Below are 22097 nucleotides of genomic sequence, written 5' to 3' on the forward strand. Positions count from 1 at the left end.
AAATTGTTTTAGAATGGGGACATATGATTGGAATCCCCCTTTAATCCTTGGTTGGGAACCTCCCATTTTGAAAATGGCTGAATCCACCCCTGTATATAACCCATAAGCTCAACACTGAAAACATGTCTACTACTGCCAGTCACTGTAAGAGTTCTTTGATTGATGTCACTATACTTTGTTTTACTTTTATACAACATTTAAGTATCAAGGTTGAATGATCAAATGCCTTAGAGGTCAACTGTAACAGTTATAAGAAAATCAACTATTTGAACTCAAAACTGGAGACATTGGTCTTTGCACACTTAATCAGAAACCAAAGCATTCAATTGAAAATGTTTAACATCTGGCTTAGAATTATGACAAAATTTTGACAATGTTAATCACCAATTTTAATTCACATAGCAACAGAAAATTGAAACTTTCCGAGACCAACTTTTCTTAATTCTCTTGTCAACAAAACTGACACATGTAAATGAAAAGTATCGGAAAACATGTTCTTTTCACCAAGAATGTCAGCACTTTGAAAGTTACATAATTTCCTTAAAAATTGAGACAATATAAAGACATTCTTCATATTGAGACCATTTAAAGACATTCTTCATAAACTGCCTTAAACCATATGAAAATCAATACGATATAATAGAAACAAACACTTAATACATATTTTAATTTCGCCCTAATCAATTAAAGCATTGTGACAACTTGAAAGTCGCATTATTTTGAAACACAAAGTCATGCTGATACAGACACCCAAAAGTATGGCAGATAGCAATGTTTTATTATTCACTATTTATATTACTATAAAAGAAAATTGAATAAAAATTCCAATGCTAAGGAATACAAGACATATTCAATATCTTTAGGTTTATTGCACTGAAGAACTTCCTTCAAGCTCACACATACGTTTTTATTCAAAATAACCCAACAATAGCTTTAGGTAAATAATTTCAAACAGCCACCTCAAACACTTGACTTTTTATATTGAAAAATAAAGAAATACTGATCATTTCCATTCATATTGGAAGAAATTGATTAATTCATGTTTGTTATTAATACAAAAAGTCTCCATAAACATAAAAAAGAAGATGTGGTATGATTGCAAATGAGACAACTCTCCACAAGAGACCAAATGACACAGAAATTAACAGCTATAGGTCATTGTATGGTCTTCAACAATGAGCAAAGTCCATATCGCATGGTCAGCTATAAAAGGCCTTGAAATCATGAAAGTTGATGAATTCAAACAATTTTTCAATGTCACATCCAAGCTTTATCATACAGTGAATGTTATAATTTAAGATATTTGAGGTTCAGGTGGCTTCAAACCCTTCATATCAAGATTGATGGCCGATTTGTGGAAGCCTCTATTAAATTGATTGACATCTGTAAATTGAGCTGCGTCCAGATAGAAATTGACCTTATGGAAGTTCGTATTTACATGTACATATAAGACTTTGATTGATTTTGAAACATTTAAATACGATATATAACAGATGATTTTTTGTCTGTTTTGTATGGTTCGTTATGGCAATTCAATGTTGCAAATACAAAATTTCAAGTCTGGTATCTATTATGAGTTTTTTTATGTTCAAACAGTTACTGACTTTCCATATTGAGTTTTTTTAACGCGAAAAATAGGTGAACAGATATTTCGATATTCATTTGCAATCATTATAAGGTTGATTTCTATCAAATGCAGCTCAATTGTTAAAGAAACATGTGTTGACCTTCTAATAACTTTGTTGGCTTGCTGTCTCATATTATTTATTTTAGATATGCTTACAAACATCAGACTTAGAAGCAGCATTTAAATGGCATAGGTGGTCTCAATGGGGGCTTCTGATCGCGGATCCCGTTTACTGTTTTGTCAGATTCCTGTATCCCGCTTACACTATATATGTAAGCATTTCTCATTTTTTGGTACTTTCCTATGTCCCGCTAGACATCATTTCCTGTTTTCACGGCACAATGATTTGACTTTCACGTGTCACGCTTACAAAAAAATCGTCAATCCCGCATCACCCTTAGACCCCAATGAGACCCACGGCATACTGTCACTCACAGTCAAAATTAATACAATGACATTTTAATTACAAAATTATGTTCCTAATAAGTCATTGCTAATAGAGTACATTAGACCCAATGTCATTACGTCAAAATTACATAATTATTTTTTTTCTTTCTAATAAATTCTACAAGGAATAAAAAACACATATATTTGGAAATACATCTTCTATATGCCAAAGAAATAAACTAAATGGTTGCCATGGAAAAAATGATGATTTGGATATAAACCTACATGATATCTCCAGTAATACTGACGAAGCAAACAGTTTTAGAATACTAATGGACAAATTTTTACGATTTCATTGAAAAATAGGTTATCAGCCAGACCATAAATAACTCGGCTTGTTTCCACTTAATGATATATCATCAGAGGCAATTCATCTCATCAAAGTTTAATGAAATTTAATTAAAATGGATCCTGCAGCATATTATATAGAGATATATGCACTCTACCATACTATTAAATTTGATTGTGATTTGTCGAAGAATTAAATTGCCCAGAGAAAGTTTAACTGTATTGCTATAGAATAAAGGGAGATATGGTGTATTCTGCAATGAGACAGCAACCCAATGACATAGAAAAACCAAAATATCTGCAGGTCATGTGACTATTAAAGATATGTTATTGACAAGAAATCTCTTGAAGGACAATACATATTACATGACCATGTACTAAGATATGACAGGCTAACCACTGACAAGTTCCTAATTTTAGATAGCATATCCGTCAACTGACCCATTTTTTAAGGAATTTTGAGAATTTACAAACCCACATAAAAACTTTCAATGAACCGAATAAGTCATCAAATGACCTATGATTTCAATAGACAACTTTCGAGGTCGATGCATTTCCGTCAAAAACTCTGGTTTTAGTGAACATCATTCGTGCGTTTAGTGGCATCTTCACTTCCGTTCCAATGTTGAACGAGTGGTTGGAAAATTATAATTCTATATTGCACGATTTATTCGACAAACTAAATTCTCATAATTGACAATCAAGCACTGTTGTCATTAGGGAATTGTGATTAAGTACTTACAAAACAAAAATTATTTCTGGTTTATCCTGCCCAATGACGATCACTAAGATGCTTGATGAACGTTAACAGTGCAGGGATACAGGCGATCCCCTCTATCTGGTAAATGATGTCACTAAGGCGCGCCTAATTGAAGAGTTTTTCCGGTGACGAATGAACTCGAAAGTGGTCTATTGAAATGGGTTGGGATTTTAAAGTGTAGACTAGAAAAAATCCTCGACAGAAACTAAAGTACCTCTGCCTTTTTTTAATATCTGTTTATACTTGTAAGAGAGTAAAGGGTTTACTGGTCATGTAGGGATCACATAACTGCTTGTTTGTTTTGTTTTAATTTTATTGTTAAATTGCTTACATCAGTAGTCAATATTTATTAACAGTCTTCAGCCTTACAAGTTCATAATCCTCTTACTTTTATAATCTTTACAAAGGAATGAAATGATCTCTCTCAAGTAGATTGCAGCTAGATGATAAATACATGTGGAAAACAACAGGAAAAATAATGATTAAATATAAAGAGTGGAAGGTTGGTTCAAGTTGTATTTTTCAGTGTATCATCTCAACCAGAATGTTTTCAGGTAGAACTACATGTCCTCAATGTGACCCGATCATGTGGCCAGATCAATCTGTGACTTCCCCTCCAGGTATTGTTCTGTCCAATTATCTTGTAACTTAATTATACTCTCAGAGAATTACACATAGAAGTAATTAAAAACCTACACAATTATCACTCACTCGTCTGTACACATTATTGGATAATTGCTTCGTCAATACGACAAAATTACTCAATAACGAACATTGTCTGGTTAACGTTGGCCGATTGTCATTAACTCAGCGTAATAAATCTTACAAAATACTAAAACAAGTGCTATAAAGCAAGCAGCTGCACTGTTAATAAGCTGTTCACAATCAGAAGTACATAATTGATTTGTTTTTGATTGGTTAGTTATTACTAGTTGGGTAATATATGTATAAGTAGTGCATTACCCTCTACAGTTTGTTCATTCTGTCAATAAACTGGTAGCAGTCTGGGCCAAAAACATTTTTTTATCTACTATAGTCAAGAAATTTAATATCAAAACTTGTCTCTGTAAGACTATATAAAATTTGAAAATTTTCACTAGTCAGAATCAATGTTTACTGGGCGCATCAAACTATATATCTAGTGGCTGACCGTGCAGACTGTTGTAGATAAGAAAAACAATGATAATCAAATACCAAAAAGAAAGAACTTTTACTTTGCACCCATGGAAGTCTGCTAGGTTCACACTGAACAATATATTGTTGTTGAAAATCTTTCCTTTATCCAAAGATTAACTATTTTTGGAAGGTGTGTTTGAAACGATTGGACAATTAATGAAATGACTTTTTTTGTAAGGAACCAACTTTTCCCTATACCTCATCATATAGTAGGGGTAAATTCAGTAAATAACAAGAAGTAATTGTAACAGGATGCTGTTACGAAGTCTCCCAAACAAAGCTCCGATAACTCCCCATTCATATGGTCCCATGTTCATTTGATTTGATTTTTTGTCCCATACAAGAATATATATGGCTTACGAGTAGGGATCTCAACCATTTACAAGTTTTCAAACAGAAGGGGGTGGTGGTGACCCCAGGGACTTTACCTACATTTCATTTTGATTTGTTTTATTGTCCCCTACAAGATAATATATGGTTTAGGGGTGGGGATCTGGACCGTTTACAAGATAAAAGTACATTCTCTAATTGAACAGGGTGGGGGTGACCCCCAGGAACTTCCATCTAATTTCATGTGATTTGTTTTATTGTCCCATACAAGAATATATATGGTTTAGGGGTGGGGATCTGGACCGTTTTCAAGTTTTCAAACAAGAGGGGGTGGGGTGACCCCCTATGGACTTCTCTTTTATTTCATTTGATTTGTTTTATTGTCCCCTACAAGAATATATATGGTCTAGGGGTGGGGATCTGGACCGTTTACAAGTTTTCAACCTAGAGGGGGTGGGGTGACCCCCTATGGACTTCCCTTTTATTTCATTTGATTTGTTTTATTGTCCCCTACAAGAATATATATGGTTTAGGGGTGGGGATCTGGACCGTTTACAAGTTGTCAACCTAGAGGGGGTGGGGTGACCCCCTAGGGACTTCCCTTTTATTTCATTTGATTTGTTTTATTGTCCCCTACAAGAATATATATGGTTTAGGGGTGGGGATCTGGACTGTTTACAAGATAATAGTACATTCTCAAATTGAACGGGGTAGGGGTGACCCCCAGGAACTTCCATCTAATTACATGTGATTTGTTTCATTGTCCCCTACAAGAATATATATGGTTTAGGGGTGGGGATCTGGACCGTTTACAAGTTTTCAAACAAGAAGGGGTGGGGTGACCCCCTAGGGACTTCCTTTTTATTTCATTTGATTTGTCTTATTGTCCCCTACAAGAATATATATGGTTTAGGGGTGGGGATCTGGACCGTTTAAAAGTTTTCCAACAAGAGGGGGTGGGGTGACCCCCCAGGGACTTCTTTTTTATTTCATTTGATTTGTTTTATTGTCCCCCACAAGAATATATATGGTTTAGGGGTGGGGATCTGGACTGTTTACAAGATAATAGCACATTCTCAAATTGAAGGGGGTGGGGATGACCCCCCAGGGCATCCCCCTATATTTCATGTGAATTATTTTATTGTCCTATTATCATTTCTGAAGACTGTATGTATCTATCACTTATAGTTTTCAAGTTATATTCATTTAAAAAATTTTGAAAATAAAATCCCATAGGGTTCTATAGTAAAACCCTCCCTGCTTTCTACCCCCCAAAATACCCCTTAATAGACCCCAATGCACAAACGAAAGATTGATGGCTCACCTAGACATATTAGTCTACCATTTTATGAAACCCTAAGTAAATCTGACAAGTGGTTTTGGAGAAACGCTGCGGACAAGTTCATTTTTTAAAGTGGCGGAAGAAAAAGAAAAAGAACTAGATTTGTAATTGCTAGCAATAACGGATGGCACCCTTCCCCCATTGCCAGGGTAACGGCAGCCATTTTGAAAATTCCTCAGTCAAAGAGTGCATCTTCACTTGCAAATTAACATTTTTTTGAAAGTTTCATAAATTTTGGAGCTTTTTGACATTTTTGACATTTTTGCAGTTTCCATGGTAACGGCGGCCATTTTGAAAATTCCGAAGACAAACTGTAAATGAGCACATGCCAGTTACCATTCCTGTGAAGTTTCTTCCAATTCAGAACACTTTGATTTTTTTCACATTTTTGCTGTTTCCATGGTAACGGTGGCCATCTTGACCATTCCAAAGTCAGAGGGACAACTTCGCATGGTGGTCAACATTATACCATAGTTCCATTGACTTTGGTCCATTCTATTCAGAGAACGGCTCCGGACAAAAATAGTGGAAGAAAAATAATAATAAAAAAAAGAATAAAAAGAAACGTAGAATAACAATATGTCACCCCAACTCCGTTGAGGGTGCCATAAAAAGAAGAAGAATAATAAAAACTAGATTTGCCATTGCAAGCAATAGCGGATGGCACCCTTCCCCTATTGCCAGGTGAGCGGTAGCCATGGTTACGGCGGCCATTTTGCAAATTCCAAACTCAAAAATCAAGTCTACATTAGCTGAGCAACATTTGTTTTAAATTTCAATAAATTTGAAGCATTTTGAAGTTTTTCGTATTTTTGCTGTTTCCATGGTAACGGCGGCCATTTTGAATATTCCAAAGTCAAACCCCCGCTGCAATTGTTTCCCTCCACAATCATATACCATTTAATGTCTCTAAAACAAATTAAACATTAATGTTCTAGAATGTTCTGTGAAAATTCAAAGTTTTGACCTTTTTGCATTGTTTCCATGGTAACAACAGCGATTTTGGAAATTCCAACGCCAAATTCCACATCTTCCAATGTTGCTCATCGTTACTGTGAAGTTTCATTAAGTTTGGAACATTTTGAATTTTTTGGAGTAGTTTCCATGGCAACATAGTAGTTCCAATGAGTGCCAAAAATCATCCAACACCTGTATATAGTGGGCACCTACATTGTATTAAAATATAATGATTCTGAGTTAAATAGTATCCAAAAAGTTCACCAAAACAAAAAACTGGATTTTTTCACATTTGTTCCGTTTCCATGGTAACGGCAGCCATCTTGAAAGTGCCAACCCCAAAAAGCAAATCTTCATCTGGTGGTTAACATTATGGTATAGTACCATCTTCTTGGGTCCATTCACATTAGAGTTCCAGACTGGACAAAAATGTGTGGAAGAAAAATAATAATAACTAGATTTGTAATTGCTAGCAATAACGGATGGCACCCTCGTCCCCCCATTGCCAGGCGAGCAGCAGCCATTTTGGAAATTCCAAAGTCAAAGAGTGCATCTACACCTGCAAATTATCATTTTTGCAAAATTTCATTAAGTTTGGAGCATTTTGAAATTTTTGACAGTTTTGCTGTTTCCATGGTTACGGTGGCCATTTTGGAAATTCCAACTTCAAAATGCAACTCCGCACATGTCAGTCACTATTCCTGTAAAGTTTCATCCAGTTTGCAGCACTTATTTTTTTTTGGAAATTTTGAACATTTGTGCTGCAACCATGGTTACAGTAGATAATTCCAAAATTCTAAAAGCGTACATCTCATTGCCACATGTCATGTTATATATCAATACAGTTTCATTGACTTTGGTGCACTACTCTCTGAGAATAGGCTGATTTTATGCATTTTTCCATAGGGTCAATGCAAAACTTGGCCCCAGTTTCCATGACAACGGCGGCCATTTTGAACTATCCATATATTGTCTTGACATCTTGGCATACCGGAGAACATTTTCATAAAGTTTCATCCAGTTGGATGTTATAAGGAAAGAGTTAGAATTTTTTATATTTTAGCTGTTTCCATGGTAACGGCAGCCATTTTGAAAATTCCAAAGTCAAACTGGAAATCAGCACATGCCAGTTAACATTCCTGTGGAGTTTCTTCCAGTTTGGACCACTTTGATTTTTTTCGCATTTGTGCTGTTTCCATGGAAACGGCGGCCATCTTTTACCATTCCATAGCAAGGTGCACAACTTCAAATGGGGGTCCTCATTATGTTATAGTTCCAACAATATTGGATCACTCAATTCTTAGAAACACGATGGACAAAATGTGTGGAAGAATAATAAAAATAATAAGAAAAAAAAGAAACGTAGAATAACAATATGTCACCCCAACTCCGTTGAGGGTGCCATAACTAGATTTGTAATTGCTAGCAATAACGGATGGCACCCTCGTTCCCCTATTGCCAGGCGAGCAGCAGACATTTTTGGAAATTCCAAAGTCAAAGAAGGCATCTACACATGCAAGTTATTATTTTTGCAAAATTTCATTAAGTTTGAAGCATTTTGAAAATTTTGATATTTTTGCTGTTTCCATGGTTACGGCGGCCATTTTGGAAATTCCAACTTCAAAATGGAACTCCGCACATGTCAGTCACTATTCCTGTAAAGTTTCATCCAGTTTGCAGCACTTAATTTTTTTTGGAAATTTTGAACATTTGTGCTGCAACCATGGTTACAGTAGATAATTCCAAAATTCTAAAAGCGTACGTCTCATTGCCACATGTCATGTTATATATCAATACAGTTTCATTGACTTTGGTGCACTACTCTCTGAGAAAATGCTGATTTTATGCATTTTTCCATAGGGTCAATGCAAAACTGGGCCCCAGTTTCCATGACAACGGCGGCCATTTTGAACTATCCAAATATTGTCTTGACATCTTGGCATACTGGAGAACATTTTCATAAAGTTTCATCCAGTTGGATGTTATAACGAAAGAGTTAGAATTTTTGATATTTTAGCTGTTTCCATGGTAACGGCAGCCATTTTGAAGATTCCAAAGTCAAACTGGAAATCAGCACATGCCAGTTAACATTCCTGTGGAGTTTCTTCCAGTTTGGACCACTTTGATTTTTTTCGCATTTGTGCTGTTTCCATGGAAACGGCGGCCATCTTTTACCATTCCATAGCAAGGTGCACAACTTCAAATGGGGTTCCTCATTATAGTTGAGTTCCATAAACATTGGTCCGTTCAATTCCGAGAATTCGCGCGGACAAAATGTGTGGAAGAAAAATAAAAATAACTAGATTTGCCATTGCAAGCAATAGCGGATGGCACCCTTCCCCCATTGCCAGGCGAGTGGCAGCCATTTTGAAAAATTCAAAGTCAAAGAGCGCTTTTACACATGTTTATTAACGTTGTTGTAAAATTTCATCTCGTTTGGAGCATTTTGAAATTTTGGACATTTTTGTTGTTTCCATGGTTACGGCGGCCATTTTGAAAATTCCAACTTCAAAAGTCAACTCTGCTTATGCCAGTGACCATTTGTGTTAAGTTTCATCCAGTTTGCAGGATTTGTATTTATTTTTTAATTTTTTGACCTTTTCGCATTGTTTCCATGGTAACTACAGACATTTTGGAAATTCCAACTCCAAATGCCACATCTTCCGATGTTACTCATCATTACTGTGAAGTTTCATAAAGTTTGGAGCATTTTGAGATTTTTGAAATTTTTGGTGTAGTTTCCATGGCAACATAGTAGTTCCAATGAGTGCCAAAATCATCCAACACCTGTATATAGTGGGCACCTACATTGTATTAAAATATGATGATTCTGAGTTAAAGCATATCCAAACAGTTCACCAAAACAAAAAACTGTATTTTTTCACATTTGTTCCGTTTCCATGGTAACGGCAGCCATCTTGAACCATTCCATGGTGCCTGCAACTCTTCACCTAAGGGTCCTCTATATAATAGAGTTCCATCAACTTTGGTCCATTGGATTTCCAGAAATCTCCTGGACAAAATTAGGTGGAAGAAAAATAATAAAAATAAGAAAAAAAAAAGAAACGTACAATAACAATACGTCACCCCAACTCCGTTGAGGGTGCCATAATAAGAAAAAAAAGAAACGTAGAATAACAATATGTCACCCCAACATCCGTTGAGGGTGCCATAACTAGATTTGTAATTGCTAGCAATAACGGATGGCACCCTTCCCCCCATTGCCAGGTGAGCGGCAGCCATTTAGAAAATTCAAAGAGTGTATCTACACATGCTTATTATCATTTTTGTTAAGTTTCATTAAGTTTGAAGCATTTTGAAATTTTGGATATTTTTGCTGTTTCCATGGTTACGGCGGCCATTTTGAAAATTCTAAACTCAAAAGTCAAGTCTACATAAGCTAGGCAACATTTGTTATAAGTTTCATTAAATTGAAAGCATTTTGAAGTTTTTCATATTTTTGCTGTTTCCATGGTTACGGCGGCCATTTTGAATATTCCAAAGTCAAACCCCCACTGCATTTTTTTCCCTCCATAATCATTTACAATTTACTGTCTCTAGAATAAATTTAACATTGATGTTCTGGAATGTTCTGTGAAAATTCAAAGTTTTGATCTTTTTGCATTGTTTCCATGGTAACAACAGATATTTTGAAAATTCCAACGCCAAATTCCACATCTTACAATGTTGCTCATCGTTACTGTGCAGTTTCATTAAGTTTTGAGCATTTTGATATTTTTGAAATTTTTGATGTAGTATCCATGGCAACATAGTAGTTCCAATGAGTGTCAAAATCATCCAACACCTGTATATAGTGGGCACCTACATTGTATCAAAATATAATGTTTCTGAGATCAAGCATATCTAAACAGTTCACCAAAACGAAAAACTGTATTTTTTCACATTTGTTCCGTTTCCATGGTAACTGCGGCCATCTTGAAAATGCCATACCCCGATTGCAAATCTGCACAAGCTGGTCAACATTATGGTTAAGTTCCACTAACATTGGTTCATAAAATTCCAAGATATAAGCTGGACAAAAAAAGTGGAAGAAAAAAAATAATAAGAAAAAAAGAAACGTAGAAAAGCAATATGTCACCCCAACTCCGTTGAGGGTGCCATAATAATAAGAACTGAGCAAAAACAATAAGTCTCCAAACTTTGTTTGGGAGACTTAAATATACGTCATCAGGGACCGCCCATTTGGGGGAGAGCTTTCTGTCTAAAAGTGAAGTCATGTGCTCTTCTGATTGGTAGATAATGTTTGTAATAAATATTTTATGGTAGATGGATCAAAACTAGAGTTGAAAAAAAATAAAAAATAAATGCTGAATGTACTATTTTTTTCCCCTACAGGGTTGAAAAGTAATGGGGGTCAGTATAGGAATTCAGTGCGAATCTACATTGTTTGTAAACAAGGCCATGTGAATGCCCAAAAATGCCGCATGACCCTATGTTTTTATTGTTGCAAAAGATAGGGCTACATTTGTACTTTCATGAATGATATATGAAAGTTTTTAATTTCTAAAGGTAAATCAGGTATAAATTTATTTCCACACATAGATTAGCATTAAAGTCAATGGGAGATTTTTTTACTGAATTTACCCCTATAGTATCATGCTGTCAGGTCTTTCCATAATCTACATAATTGATTTATCCTAAGGGAAATAACTCAAACTCGTATTCAGAAAGTTTTGCAATATTTGTGACAGTAATAGTATTTTAAATGACATTTCAAGTTTTGATTATATTTATCATTTGCAGTATTGGTTTCAATTGCAATAATTAAAATTGCAAACTATGGATTCATAACCTGTCAGGAACTTTTCTAAAGCATCCCATTTGAGAACTGTAAATATTAAACATACCTTCTCTAGATCAGCCAACCTATGAGTGAGATCAGACACTTGTATGGTTAATTCTGTATTTTGTGTAGCACTCTCTTGCAAATCTGCTTCCTGTAAAACATTTTAGTTGGTTTTACTATTATTAAATTTGTATCTGCCAAATAGCAACTTAATCATGGTTCATGGTGTGACTGATTTTTATAGTTTGTTTTTATTATGTACTGTTTCACCACTGTCCTAGGTAAAGGGGGGGGGGGGTTTGGTGCCCACTAACATGTTTAACTCCTCCACATTCTGTATATGCCTTTCCCAGGTCAGGAGCCTGTAATTCAGTGTTTGTTGTTTGTGGCTGTGCACCATCTTTGTTTTTATGCATTCATTGTTTTGTACACAAATTAGGTTGTTAGTTTTACCGTTTGAATCGTTTTACATTTGTGACTTCAGGGCTTTTTATAGCTATGCCGTATGGGCTTTGCTTATTGTTCAAGGCCATACAAAGACCTATAATTGTTAATTATGTGTCATTTGGTTTCTTGTGAAGAATTGTCTGAGATTTGTCTCATTTGCATTCATACCACATCTTTTTTTTATATTATCATTATTGTTTTATTTCTGAAGACTCCGATAACCTTAAAGATGTAAATTATTACTGTGTCCCCTAGGCCTTCATTAGTAGATTTCATAGTCATTCCATTAATAAAATTAAAAAGTTAGATAAAACTAGATGTGTCAAAGCGACACGAATGGCTCTATCTCAAAAAGTTGAAAAATCTGCAATTTCAATAACACATGTGGACACAATCATAATGGTTGTCTAACATATCAAATATCAGCTCAAAATCTGGAGACATATAGAAAAAAAGTCCATATAACTGTGAATTTCAAAAAATTTCAAAGTTGTCACCCCTTAATTTTGGCAAAAATTAGCGGAGCAGAACGACACTTTAAATTGATCTAAATTCATCATGGTTAGCTAACATACCAAAAATCAGCCCAATATATCTGAAAGCATTTAGAAAAAGGTCCGTATAACTGTGATTTTCAAAAATTTATGAAAGTCCAAAGCCAGAAATTACAGCAAAAATTAGCCGAGCGGAACGAAACTTAAACTTGATATGTAACTCATCTTGGTTTAATAACTCACATGCCAAAAATCATCCCAATATCTGAAAGGGTTTAGAAAAAAAAGTCTGTATAACTGTAATTTTCAACAATTTATCAAAGTCCAAAGCCCGTAATTTTGGCAAAAATTAGAGGAGCGGAATGAAACTTAAACTTGATCTGTAACTCATCATAGTTAACTCACATACCAAAAATCATCCCAATATCTGAAGGCGTTTAGAAAAAAGCTCTGTATAATGGTTTGTTGAGGAATGACGGAATGACAAAACAATATGGCACAGACAACTTTGTTGCGGGGCCATAAAAAAATTGGAAGAGTATAAAACATTGAGATATTTTTTGGCTGTATGAAATGAATAGTAACTGCTAGCTAGACCAAAACTGATCTGATTTTACCTAAGCTTATGTTTGGTACATAAGTTAATATTGCTTAGTAGTATATATGTATACCTTGCTGTTTTTATATAAGAATGATGAATTAATATCAATATTAGAAAATGTTTAAATCTATGATTGCATGAACCTAAAAAGGATATATAAAATTTAGTATGGTAATTGGGGAATGTGTCAAAGTTTTCAACTTAAAGAGTTATCGTCTAAAAACTACAAAATGATGGTAACTTACCAAATGTCTGCTTCTTCCTCTTTCTCTTTCTATTTCTTTATTTAATCTTTCACATTCAATTTTTTTCTGTGTAAATTCTATTTCCTGTAATAAGGAAAATATTAATTGAATACAAAGGGAGACAATCCAATCTGATTTGAGGGTTTAATATTATATATAGTATTGTACAACTAGAGTTGTCTCCCATACAACTACATTTACATTGAATTAAAAGAATAGAAAATATAGAATTTATTTGCCATGCTTTTTTGCTCTCTGGTTTTATCTAACCTTTTAAAAAAACATGATACACACAATAAAGCGAGCTGAAAAAATAGAAAAAAATATGTTTCTACACTATATGTTTGAGATTTGTTTTCCATTTATATCTGATACAAGAAATATTAGCATGATTAGCCACAGGTCACATTAAGCAAAAGACAATCCAAAAATCTTTTACACAGATCTACCCTTATCTTTTTTAATTATATCGCAATTTTATTGTTTTGCTTCCACAACATGTATCTTGTAGTTCCCCATGGCCTTTCTTTACAAAACTTAGGCCTCTGGTGACGTGATGAGTATTCGATAAAAGCTGAATCGTATAAAAGACATAAACGCTGACAGTTTTCCAATAATTCTGTAGATATTTTGTGTTTTATTGGAACAAATCATTAGAAGCAAACAAGCAATTAAACGTTTTCTGCCTGAATGTGTTGTTCATATTCCAATATTTATTTTTCTTGCAAGAGAAATTGTGTACTCGATAAATCTTTGAACGGCTAAATTATACCTTCAAAGCTCTATCAAACAAATAGAAACACATCAATTCAAGAACCAGACAGTTCACACAAGGTACAATTTTGAGATATAATGAATCAAAATATTTTCGCTTTTATTAAAAACTTTCATGCGTTTAAGATAATGAACTTAAGGTGGTACCCAACACTTGCACTGAAATGAATTTGGCTCGTTTAATTTTCATAAAATTTTGTCAAAGTACTTACTTTGACCCTTTAACAAAAATATAAAAAAATCAAAAATTTTGAACCAACCGTTTTGTCAGAAAAATTACACTGGTTATATAGCAGTTTGACAAACACCAATTTTGATCATTGAGAAGCTTAATAATCCTTTTACAACACAACGTAATTAAAACGTTTAACTGGCTTTACAGAGTTATCTCCCTGTAGTGTTAGGTACCACCTTAAATAGTTACTGACAGGATTCTGTGGTTAAATCTAATATATAACAAATAAAACATAATGATACTGTAAATTCAGATACTGTGGATTCATTTATTTTCGTGGGTATCAATTTTTGTGGATTGACGAAAAATTGTATTTTCGTGGATATTTGATTTCGTGGTATTGCCAATATCTGCATACAAAGCATATAAAAAATTTACGTTTCGTTGAACATTTAAATTCGTGGTTATCATGTACCCACGAAATCCACGAAAATTGGTATCCAACGAATATTAATGAATCCACAGCACATGTTTGCAGCCACATCTGATCAGAATAGGGACGTTAAATCCGATGCATGTTTAAAGAAAGTGCCACGCTCTTTGTACATTAAGAACCCTTGCAACAACTTTTTTGAGGGGTCCTTAAGTGGCCTGTTGAAAGGCAAAATTTCTGTCCCTATCAAATGTATTTCAGTCCAAATTTCCCCGACCTTCATCCCTGATGGCCTTTATCACAAGAACTACCTATTGTATTTATTGTTAACTTGTTCTCATTCAGAACATGCATGAAATATTTGCTGGACATTAAACAGCCAACAATCAATCAATCAAAAATAGCAAACATAATCAAAATGGTTTACCTTTACCAACGAAATCTCTATGACTTGGTATCCAACAAATACTGATGAATACACAGTATTAAATAAAACTTAAAAATCCCATGAAAAAAAAGCCAATATCTCCAGTAAGCATTTATGATATAATGACGACTGTTATACTAAGACCATAATTCCCAAAGTAGCAGTAGCTCTGCGACAAACGTGTGAAGTAGACCTTTCATCTCCTGAATATTTAATATTCGTATACGTCCAGACCAACGGCTGTCAATAATGTTAGAAGTGCAGATTAACAAAACATCATGTACAACAAAATCTTGTCAAGTGACTGACAATTACGTCTAATTTGGAAGCCTGACTAATGTTGCTACTCTTTATAAAGCGTGTACCAGATAAGGGAAACATCATGTACAAAAACTGTACAAAAAATCATCTCAAGAGACTGTCCTATTTGGAAACCAGACTAATGATGGTGGGTGTACCATATTTATTGGCTCTCAACATTTTGTACAAGAAAAGCATGTCCATGTCTAATTTTGAAGCCTGGCTGACCAAGTTTTTAACTTAAAGTTAGAACGGTATGTAACAACTATCATTGCACTTCAGTGAGAGCAGACAATATTTTTTGTTATATAAATCATTTAAAAGCATACACATAATGATCAGAGGTTTGTCAAGGTACTTTGGGAAGCTCATTCAATGTCATTTGTTGATGCCAGGATATTTAGGAATCAAAATTAGTTTTTTTTAGGATTCTCATTTTACAGCACCTTGGTTTACTGAATGGTAGAGAAGTCCATGCACTTAATGTAGTTTACCAATGTTTATATATTGTAAATCAAATAAGACAAATGAAAGTACGGCCAAAAAATATAATACATGTGTTTCTGCTAACATGCTCATTGTTGAAGGCCGTACGGTGACCTATAGTTGTTAATGTCTGTGTCATTTTGGTCTTTTGTGGATAGTTGTCTCATTGGCAATCATACCACATCTTCTTTTTTATATGAAATAACAGAGTAAGTATGTAGGCAATATCATTTTATTTAACAAACATGTTTTAGCTGGTTACTGTCAGGGAATCAGTCTGACTTTAACAGTGCTTGTTCTAAAACGGCATAAAAAGTGTTAGGGTAGTCACTTAAAATTAGGGTAGGAAGGGGGGTTAGCAGAAACACATGTCATTTTGTTAGGTCTTACTAACAACAGACCAGTAATGGAAATTGTATGCATTCTGATCTGAAAATGGACTTAAGGTGAAGAAACAGTACATAGTATAACGTTTCCTACTTTATTTTTTCTTGTATACATCATTATTTGAAAGTGGTGTTCTAGGTGAAAAAAGTACCATAAAACAGTGAAATAAATGTAAGGTTGTCGTGATGTAAGACGTTAAATGTCTAATTTTGGAGTTTTTCCAATACTAACAAGGAATAATAAATAATTGTGTTGTTATTGATAAGGTCATCAGTATTCTCAATTGAATTGTTTCTCATTGTTCTTGTCAGGGCCTTTTACAGTCAGCTTTATATAATGGGGTTTTCTCCTTATTGAAGGGTGTACCATTGAATAATAATGCCTTATATCCATTTCATTTGTACTTTTAAGACAAGTTAAATATCTTTTTCCCTAATTTAATGTGCTTTTATTACAAACCCTCACATATTCTGAAAGAATTCAAGCAGTAATATTTGAGAAATGCATTTTTTTCCCTGATTTTTCGGTTAAAGTTTGATGAGGACTTATAGACCGATGGACGTACAGACATAACAAGGGTGAAACTAAAAGCCTCCTTCACAACAGAGGGTGCATAAAAACCACAGTAATTAACTTTACATTCCAGTGCTCAGTCCAATGGTGTCTTCTAGTCTTCTTATTTCCAACAACTAGGCGTTTAAGGTGGTACCTAACACTACAGGGAGATAACTCTTTAAAATCAGCTAAACGTTTTAATTAAGTTGTGTCGTTAAGGGAATATTAAGCTTTTCAATTATCAAAACAAGAGTGCACACGCTGAAATGTCTCGCCTTCTATACTAATCATTGATATTATGTTGATAGTCCTAAGTATAAAGCTAAGCTTTTATACAACTGTCACATAAACTTAACATTAACCAAGATAACTAAACAAAGACCAATGAACCTTGAAAATGAGGTCAAGGTCAGATGAACCATGCCAGGCAGACATATATAGTTGACCTATTACTTATAGTTTAAGAAAAATAGACCAAAACACAAAAACTTAACACTGTGCAATGAACCGTGAAAATGAGGTCACGGTCCAATAAAACCTGCGCGACTGACATAAAGATCATAAAATATTTCCATACACCAAATATAGATGACCTATGGCATATAGTATTAGATAAAAAGACCAAAACTCAAAAACTTAACTTTGACCACTGAACCATGAAAATGAGGTCAAGGTCACATGACATCTGCCCGCTAGATAGGTACACCTTACAATCATTCCATACAACAAATATAGTAGACCTATTGCATATAGTATGAGAAAAACAGACCAAAACACAAAAATTTAACTATAACCACTGAACCATGAAAATGAGGTCAAGGTCAGATGACACCTGCCAGTTGGACATGTACACCTTACAGTCCTTCCATACACCGAATATGCTAGCCCTATTGCTTGTAGTATCTGAGATATGGACTTGACCACCAAAACTTAACCTTGTTCACTGATCCATGAAATGAGGTCGAGGTCAAGTGAAAACTGTCTGACAGACATGAGGACCTTTCAAGGTACGCACATATCAAATATTGTTATCCTATTACTTATAATAAGAGAGAATTCAACATTACAAAAAATTTGAACTTTTTTTTCAAGTGGTCACTGAACCATGACAATGAGGTCAAGGACATTGGACATGTGACTGACGGAAACTTCGTAACATGAGGCATCTATATACAAAGTATGAAGCATCCAGGTCTTCCACCTTCTAAAATATAAAACTTTTAAGAAGTTAGCTAACACCGCCGCCGCCGCCGCCGCCGCCGCCGCCGGATCACTATCCCTATGTCGAGCTTTCTGCAACAAAAGTTGCAGGCTCGACAATTAGTGTTTGTCAAAATGCTATATAACCAGTGTAAATTTTCTAATAAAACAGTTGGTTCAATTTTTTAATTTTTTTTTACACTTTTGTTAAATGGTCAAAGTAAATAATTTGTCAAAAGTTTATACAAATTAAATGAGCCAAATTAATTTTAGTGAATGTGTTGGGTACCACCTTAAAGTAAAAGAGCAGAACCAATTTGGATAATAAGCACAGGGATGACTAATGTAAACTAAGTTTTTGACCATCCAGGTTTTTACTGTATTCATCTTTGTAGGTGACACATCAACTGTTAGTGGAGAATGACCATGCCAATATTCATCACTAAACTCCAAGGCCAAAGAAAGCAGAAACTATTTGTGCCAGACAGACAAGTTGATTACCATAAGTGTACCTTTCACTTCCCTTTTCACCACAAATGTGACCTACCGATTTAGACTATTTATTGGGTTATCACCCCCCCAGTTTATGGTGGGGTTCATGTTCAATCTGCTTAGTCTTTAGTTTTCTATGTTGTGTCTTGTCACTCTTATGTACTACTATTTGTTATTTTTTAGCCTAGTGTCGTTGTCAGTTTATTTTCAATCTATGAGTTTGACTGTCCCTCTGATATCTTTTGACCCTCTTTTTCACCAATCAACATCAAAAAGATTTGCCTATACCAATTTTTGTGTTCTGAACATATTAATCATGATTGATGTCCATCCAATTGACAAAAACGGTGCACACAAATCAAAATCTGTTGATTCTATATTAGTGCGAAACTTTCACAATAATTAACCCATCATAATAATTTCAGAATTTCTAGTATATAAATATACTTACAAGTCTCTCTGTTTCCTCTTTGGCTTTTGATAATTTGACAACCTCGTTCTGTAATGCTTCATTTACTGATTCTAGCTCTTTTAAACGTTTAGTGTCTGCCTGTACATTCTGAAAGAAGTTAAACATTTCTTATCCCCTGATTAACACAAATGAACAGACAATGTAACAAATCAATTTCTTCTTTATTTCCATTTAATGAAATCAACAAAATAGCACAACTTTGTGAAATGTCATTATGTCTAACGAAAGATTAAGACATCGCACGAAATATATCCAAATTCTGTGTTATAATGTCAATAAGATGTAAAATAGAAACTTCCTATCTTCATGATTTTTTTCATCAGTTTTCTTATTTGATGTTGCAGCAGCATTTTTTACTTTTATTGACATTCATTAATTCATTTCATGATTGTTACGATCTGATTTATGGTCCAATAAGGTCAAACTGCACATAGCAAATATCCGTACAACATAATTCATAAATTTTATAATTCCCAAGTTTATATTCCTTATACTGTCTCACAAAATGATTTGAATTAGTCATGAAACATATCTCATCAGAGTTTGTGAAGTTTTACTAAATGTGGAAAAAAGTATCGAAATCCCTAAACTAGCTGATGTTTAAATCAATGGTTTGATGTCAATTATACTGATGTGTGAATATAATACTGTAACTGAGATTGCACTGCAATCTACTTATATCAGTTAGAATATATTATCACCGTTTAGTCACATTCGCTTAAGATTATAACTTGTTAAAATCTGACGTAGCTATTGGTTGGTGACGACTAGCTATTGGTTAGTGACGTACTATCGGTTGGTGACGATCATAAAATGAAGATGACCAATTTTCTACATATGCTGGCTGAGCACACTCTGACCAACAAGTTGGGAAGTATAATATTTACTATTGTCTCCCCAATACTTCACAATATTTCTTATTACAATGCAGACTAAGAAATTTAAGTACGACCAGAATCAAGTCGTTATGTCAAAATGTAACTTTGTTCTTTGGTTAAAAAAATGTATATCACTGATTTAATCCACTGACAGGCCTCACGGTCGTAAAACTTTCGAGCATAATTTTTGTACTCAGACTTAAAAATCAACCAATCAAATTGCTGGATTTCATGTTTTGAGCATGATTTTTGTGCTCCGAGCACTGCGCAAAATTATGCCTTCAACTATGAAATTCAAGTATAACCAGAATCAAGTCGGTATGTAAAAATGAAACATGTTCTTTGTTTAAAACTTGTCTATCACTGATTAAATCCAAGACTAAGATATTTAAGTGAGGCCAGAATCATATTTAAAATGTAACGCTGTTCTGTTGTTAAAAAATATATTTCACTGATTAAATACAAAATGTAATGTTAAAATATTCTCAGACACAATAACTACTATTTCCTCTCCCTGTAACACAAATATAAATTTTCAAATATAAATCCTCAATTAAAAGCGTGTAGTCCTGTAAAATGTAACATATTATCTGTTAAAGAGAAATATTAGTTTAACTTAAAATCCAGGTAATTGTAATTGCACAATTATGTCATAGACTGTTGAGTAGGCACAAACACATAGATGCATGTCAATTCTATTGGAGGCTGCAATGTTCAATCCCTTATGCATGATACCGGTAATATCATCTTTATATAGACATATCCATTTATTTATTTTTGTAGATATTTCATCTTGCTGCTCTGCCTATAAAGTCTGCATACAGGCCTACAGATAATTTATACTTCATCGAACATTGAAATTTGTGGTTCACTTCTACCCACGAATTAACGAAAAAAGTGTATCCCACAAATAATAATGAATCCTCAGTATGTTTTTTTATAAATTATTATCAATCCCTGGTTTACAATTACCATAATATTACAGTTTATTTTTTTTTTAATTTCTTCCAATTCAGCTAGAGTTTGTGATAATTAGTCATTACTTATAAGGACTGTCTATATATAGATATCTACAATGATCCAAATACAATCACTGATATCCAGAGAGAAATATTAAACCTAATGAAACTGTTACAAAATCAATTTTTAAAGATGTTCACACTTATTTAAATAATTGTCTACAGGGAATGTACTCAAATATTCTTATATAACCAATTACATCTGTGTCCTTTTTCATATATATATCTTAAAATTTCCCATTTCTTGTAAATTAAATACAAATTGATGTAAAGAAACTAATTCTGTATAAATATATGAAAATCTCAGGAAAATTTGAAGTGCATCCACAAATAAACCAATACACAATCCCTCCAATTGACAACAATACTATAACTTTTGTGCATCTAAAACGTTCATAAATCGTAGAAATACAATTTTTATGTAAAGCTTATTCAATGATATGATGATGTATATTTCCATGGTTATTTTCTGTGTCAATTTAATATCCGGAGAGATAGAACTTCGTGCAATATCACTTAAATCGTCTTAGAATTTACATCTAACCATTTTAAATGTGATTCGGCAAAGGCGAGATCATCTGTATCATGATAGAAAAATAAATCAAAGAACAATCATTACAAGCAGACTGTTATGTTTCCCATTTAGTTAGATGATCAGGTTTTTATATAAAATGAGTTTCTAAAGTTCAGATGTGGATCGATCTGTATAGAAAATGAATGATCCCTTTAGAAAATGAATGATCCCTTTAGACAATGAATGATCCCTTTAGAAAATGAATGATCCCTTCAGAAAGAATGGTCCCTTTCATCTGAATACACTGAGGATTGATCATAATTCCTGGGTATCAATTATTGTGGATTTCTTGGACACAGTAATTAAAGCCACGAATTAAATTTTCTGTAGGCAAAATTACAAAATCAAAAATATATAAAAATGTAATTTTTACTAAATCCACCAAATTTTATGAATCCACTTTT

At 33.9% G+C, this 22097-nt stretch overlaps 1 protein-coding gene across 20 annotated transcripts in view; it reads right to left on the bottom strand.

Moving 5' to 3' along the window:
* LOC143076423 (RIMS-binding protein 2-like) overlaps positions 1-22097 on the bottom strand; it is a 152966-nt gene that overhangs the window by 65274 nt on the left and 65595 nt on the right. For all 20 annotated transcript variants that reach the window (XM_076252195.1, XM_076252196.1, XM_076252185.1 and 17 more), the window contains 3 exons: positions 19202-19309; positions 13522-13605; positions 11796-11885 (listed from right to left, as the gene is read on the bottom strand). In XM_076252195.1, the coding sequence (XP_076108310.1) occupies positions 11796-11885; positions 13522-13605; positions 19202-19309 (282 nt within the window). The remainder of the gene's footprint in view (positions 1-11795; positions 11886-13521; positions 13606-19201; positions 19310-22097) is intronic.

The sequence above is a fragment of the Mytilus galloprovincialis genome, chromosome 5 (assembly GCF_965363235.1).
Source record: "Mytilus galloprovincialis chromosome 5, xbMytGall1.hap1.1, whole genome shotgun sequence".
NCBI lineage: Eukaryota > Metazoa > Mollusca > Bivalvia > Mytilida > Mytilidae > Mytilus > Mytilus galloprovincialis.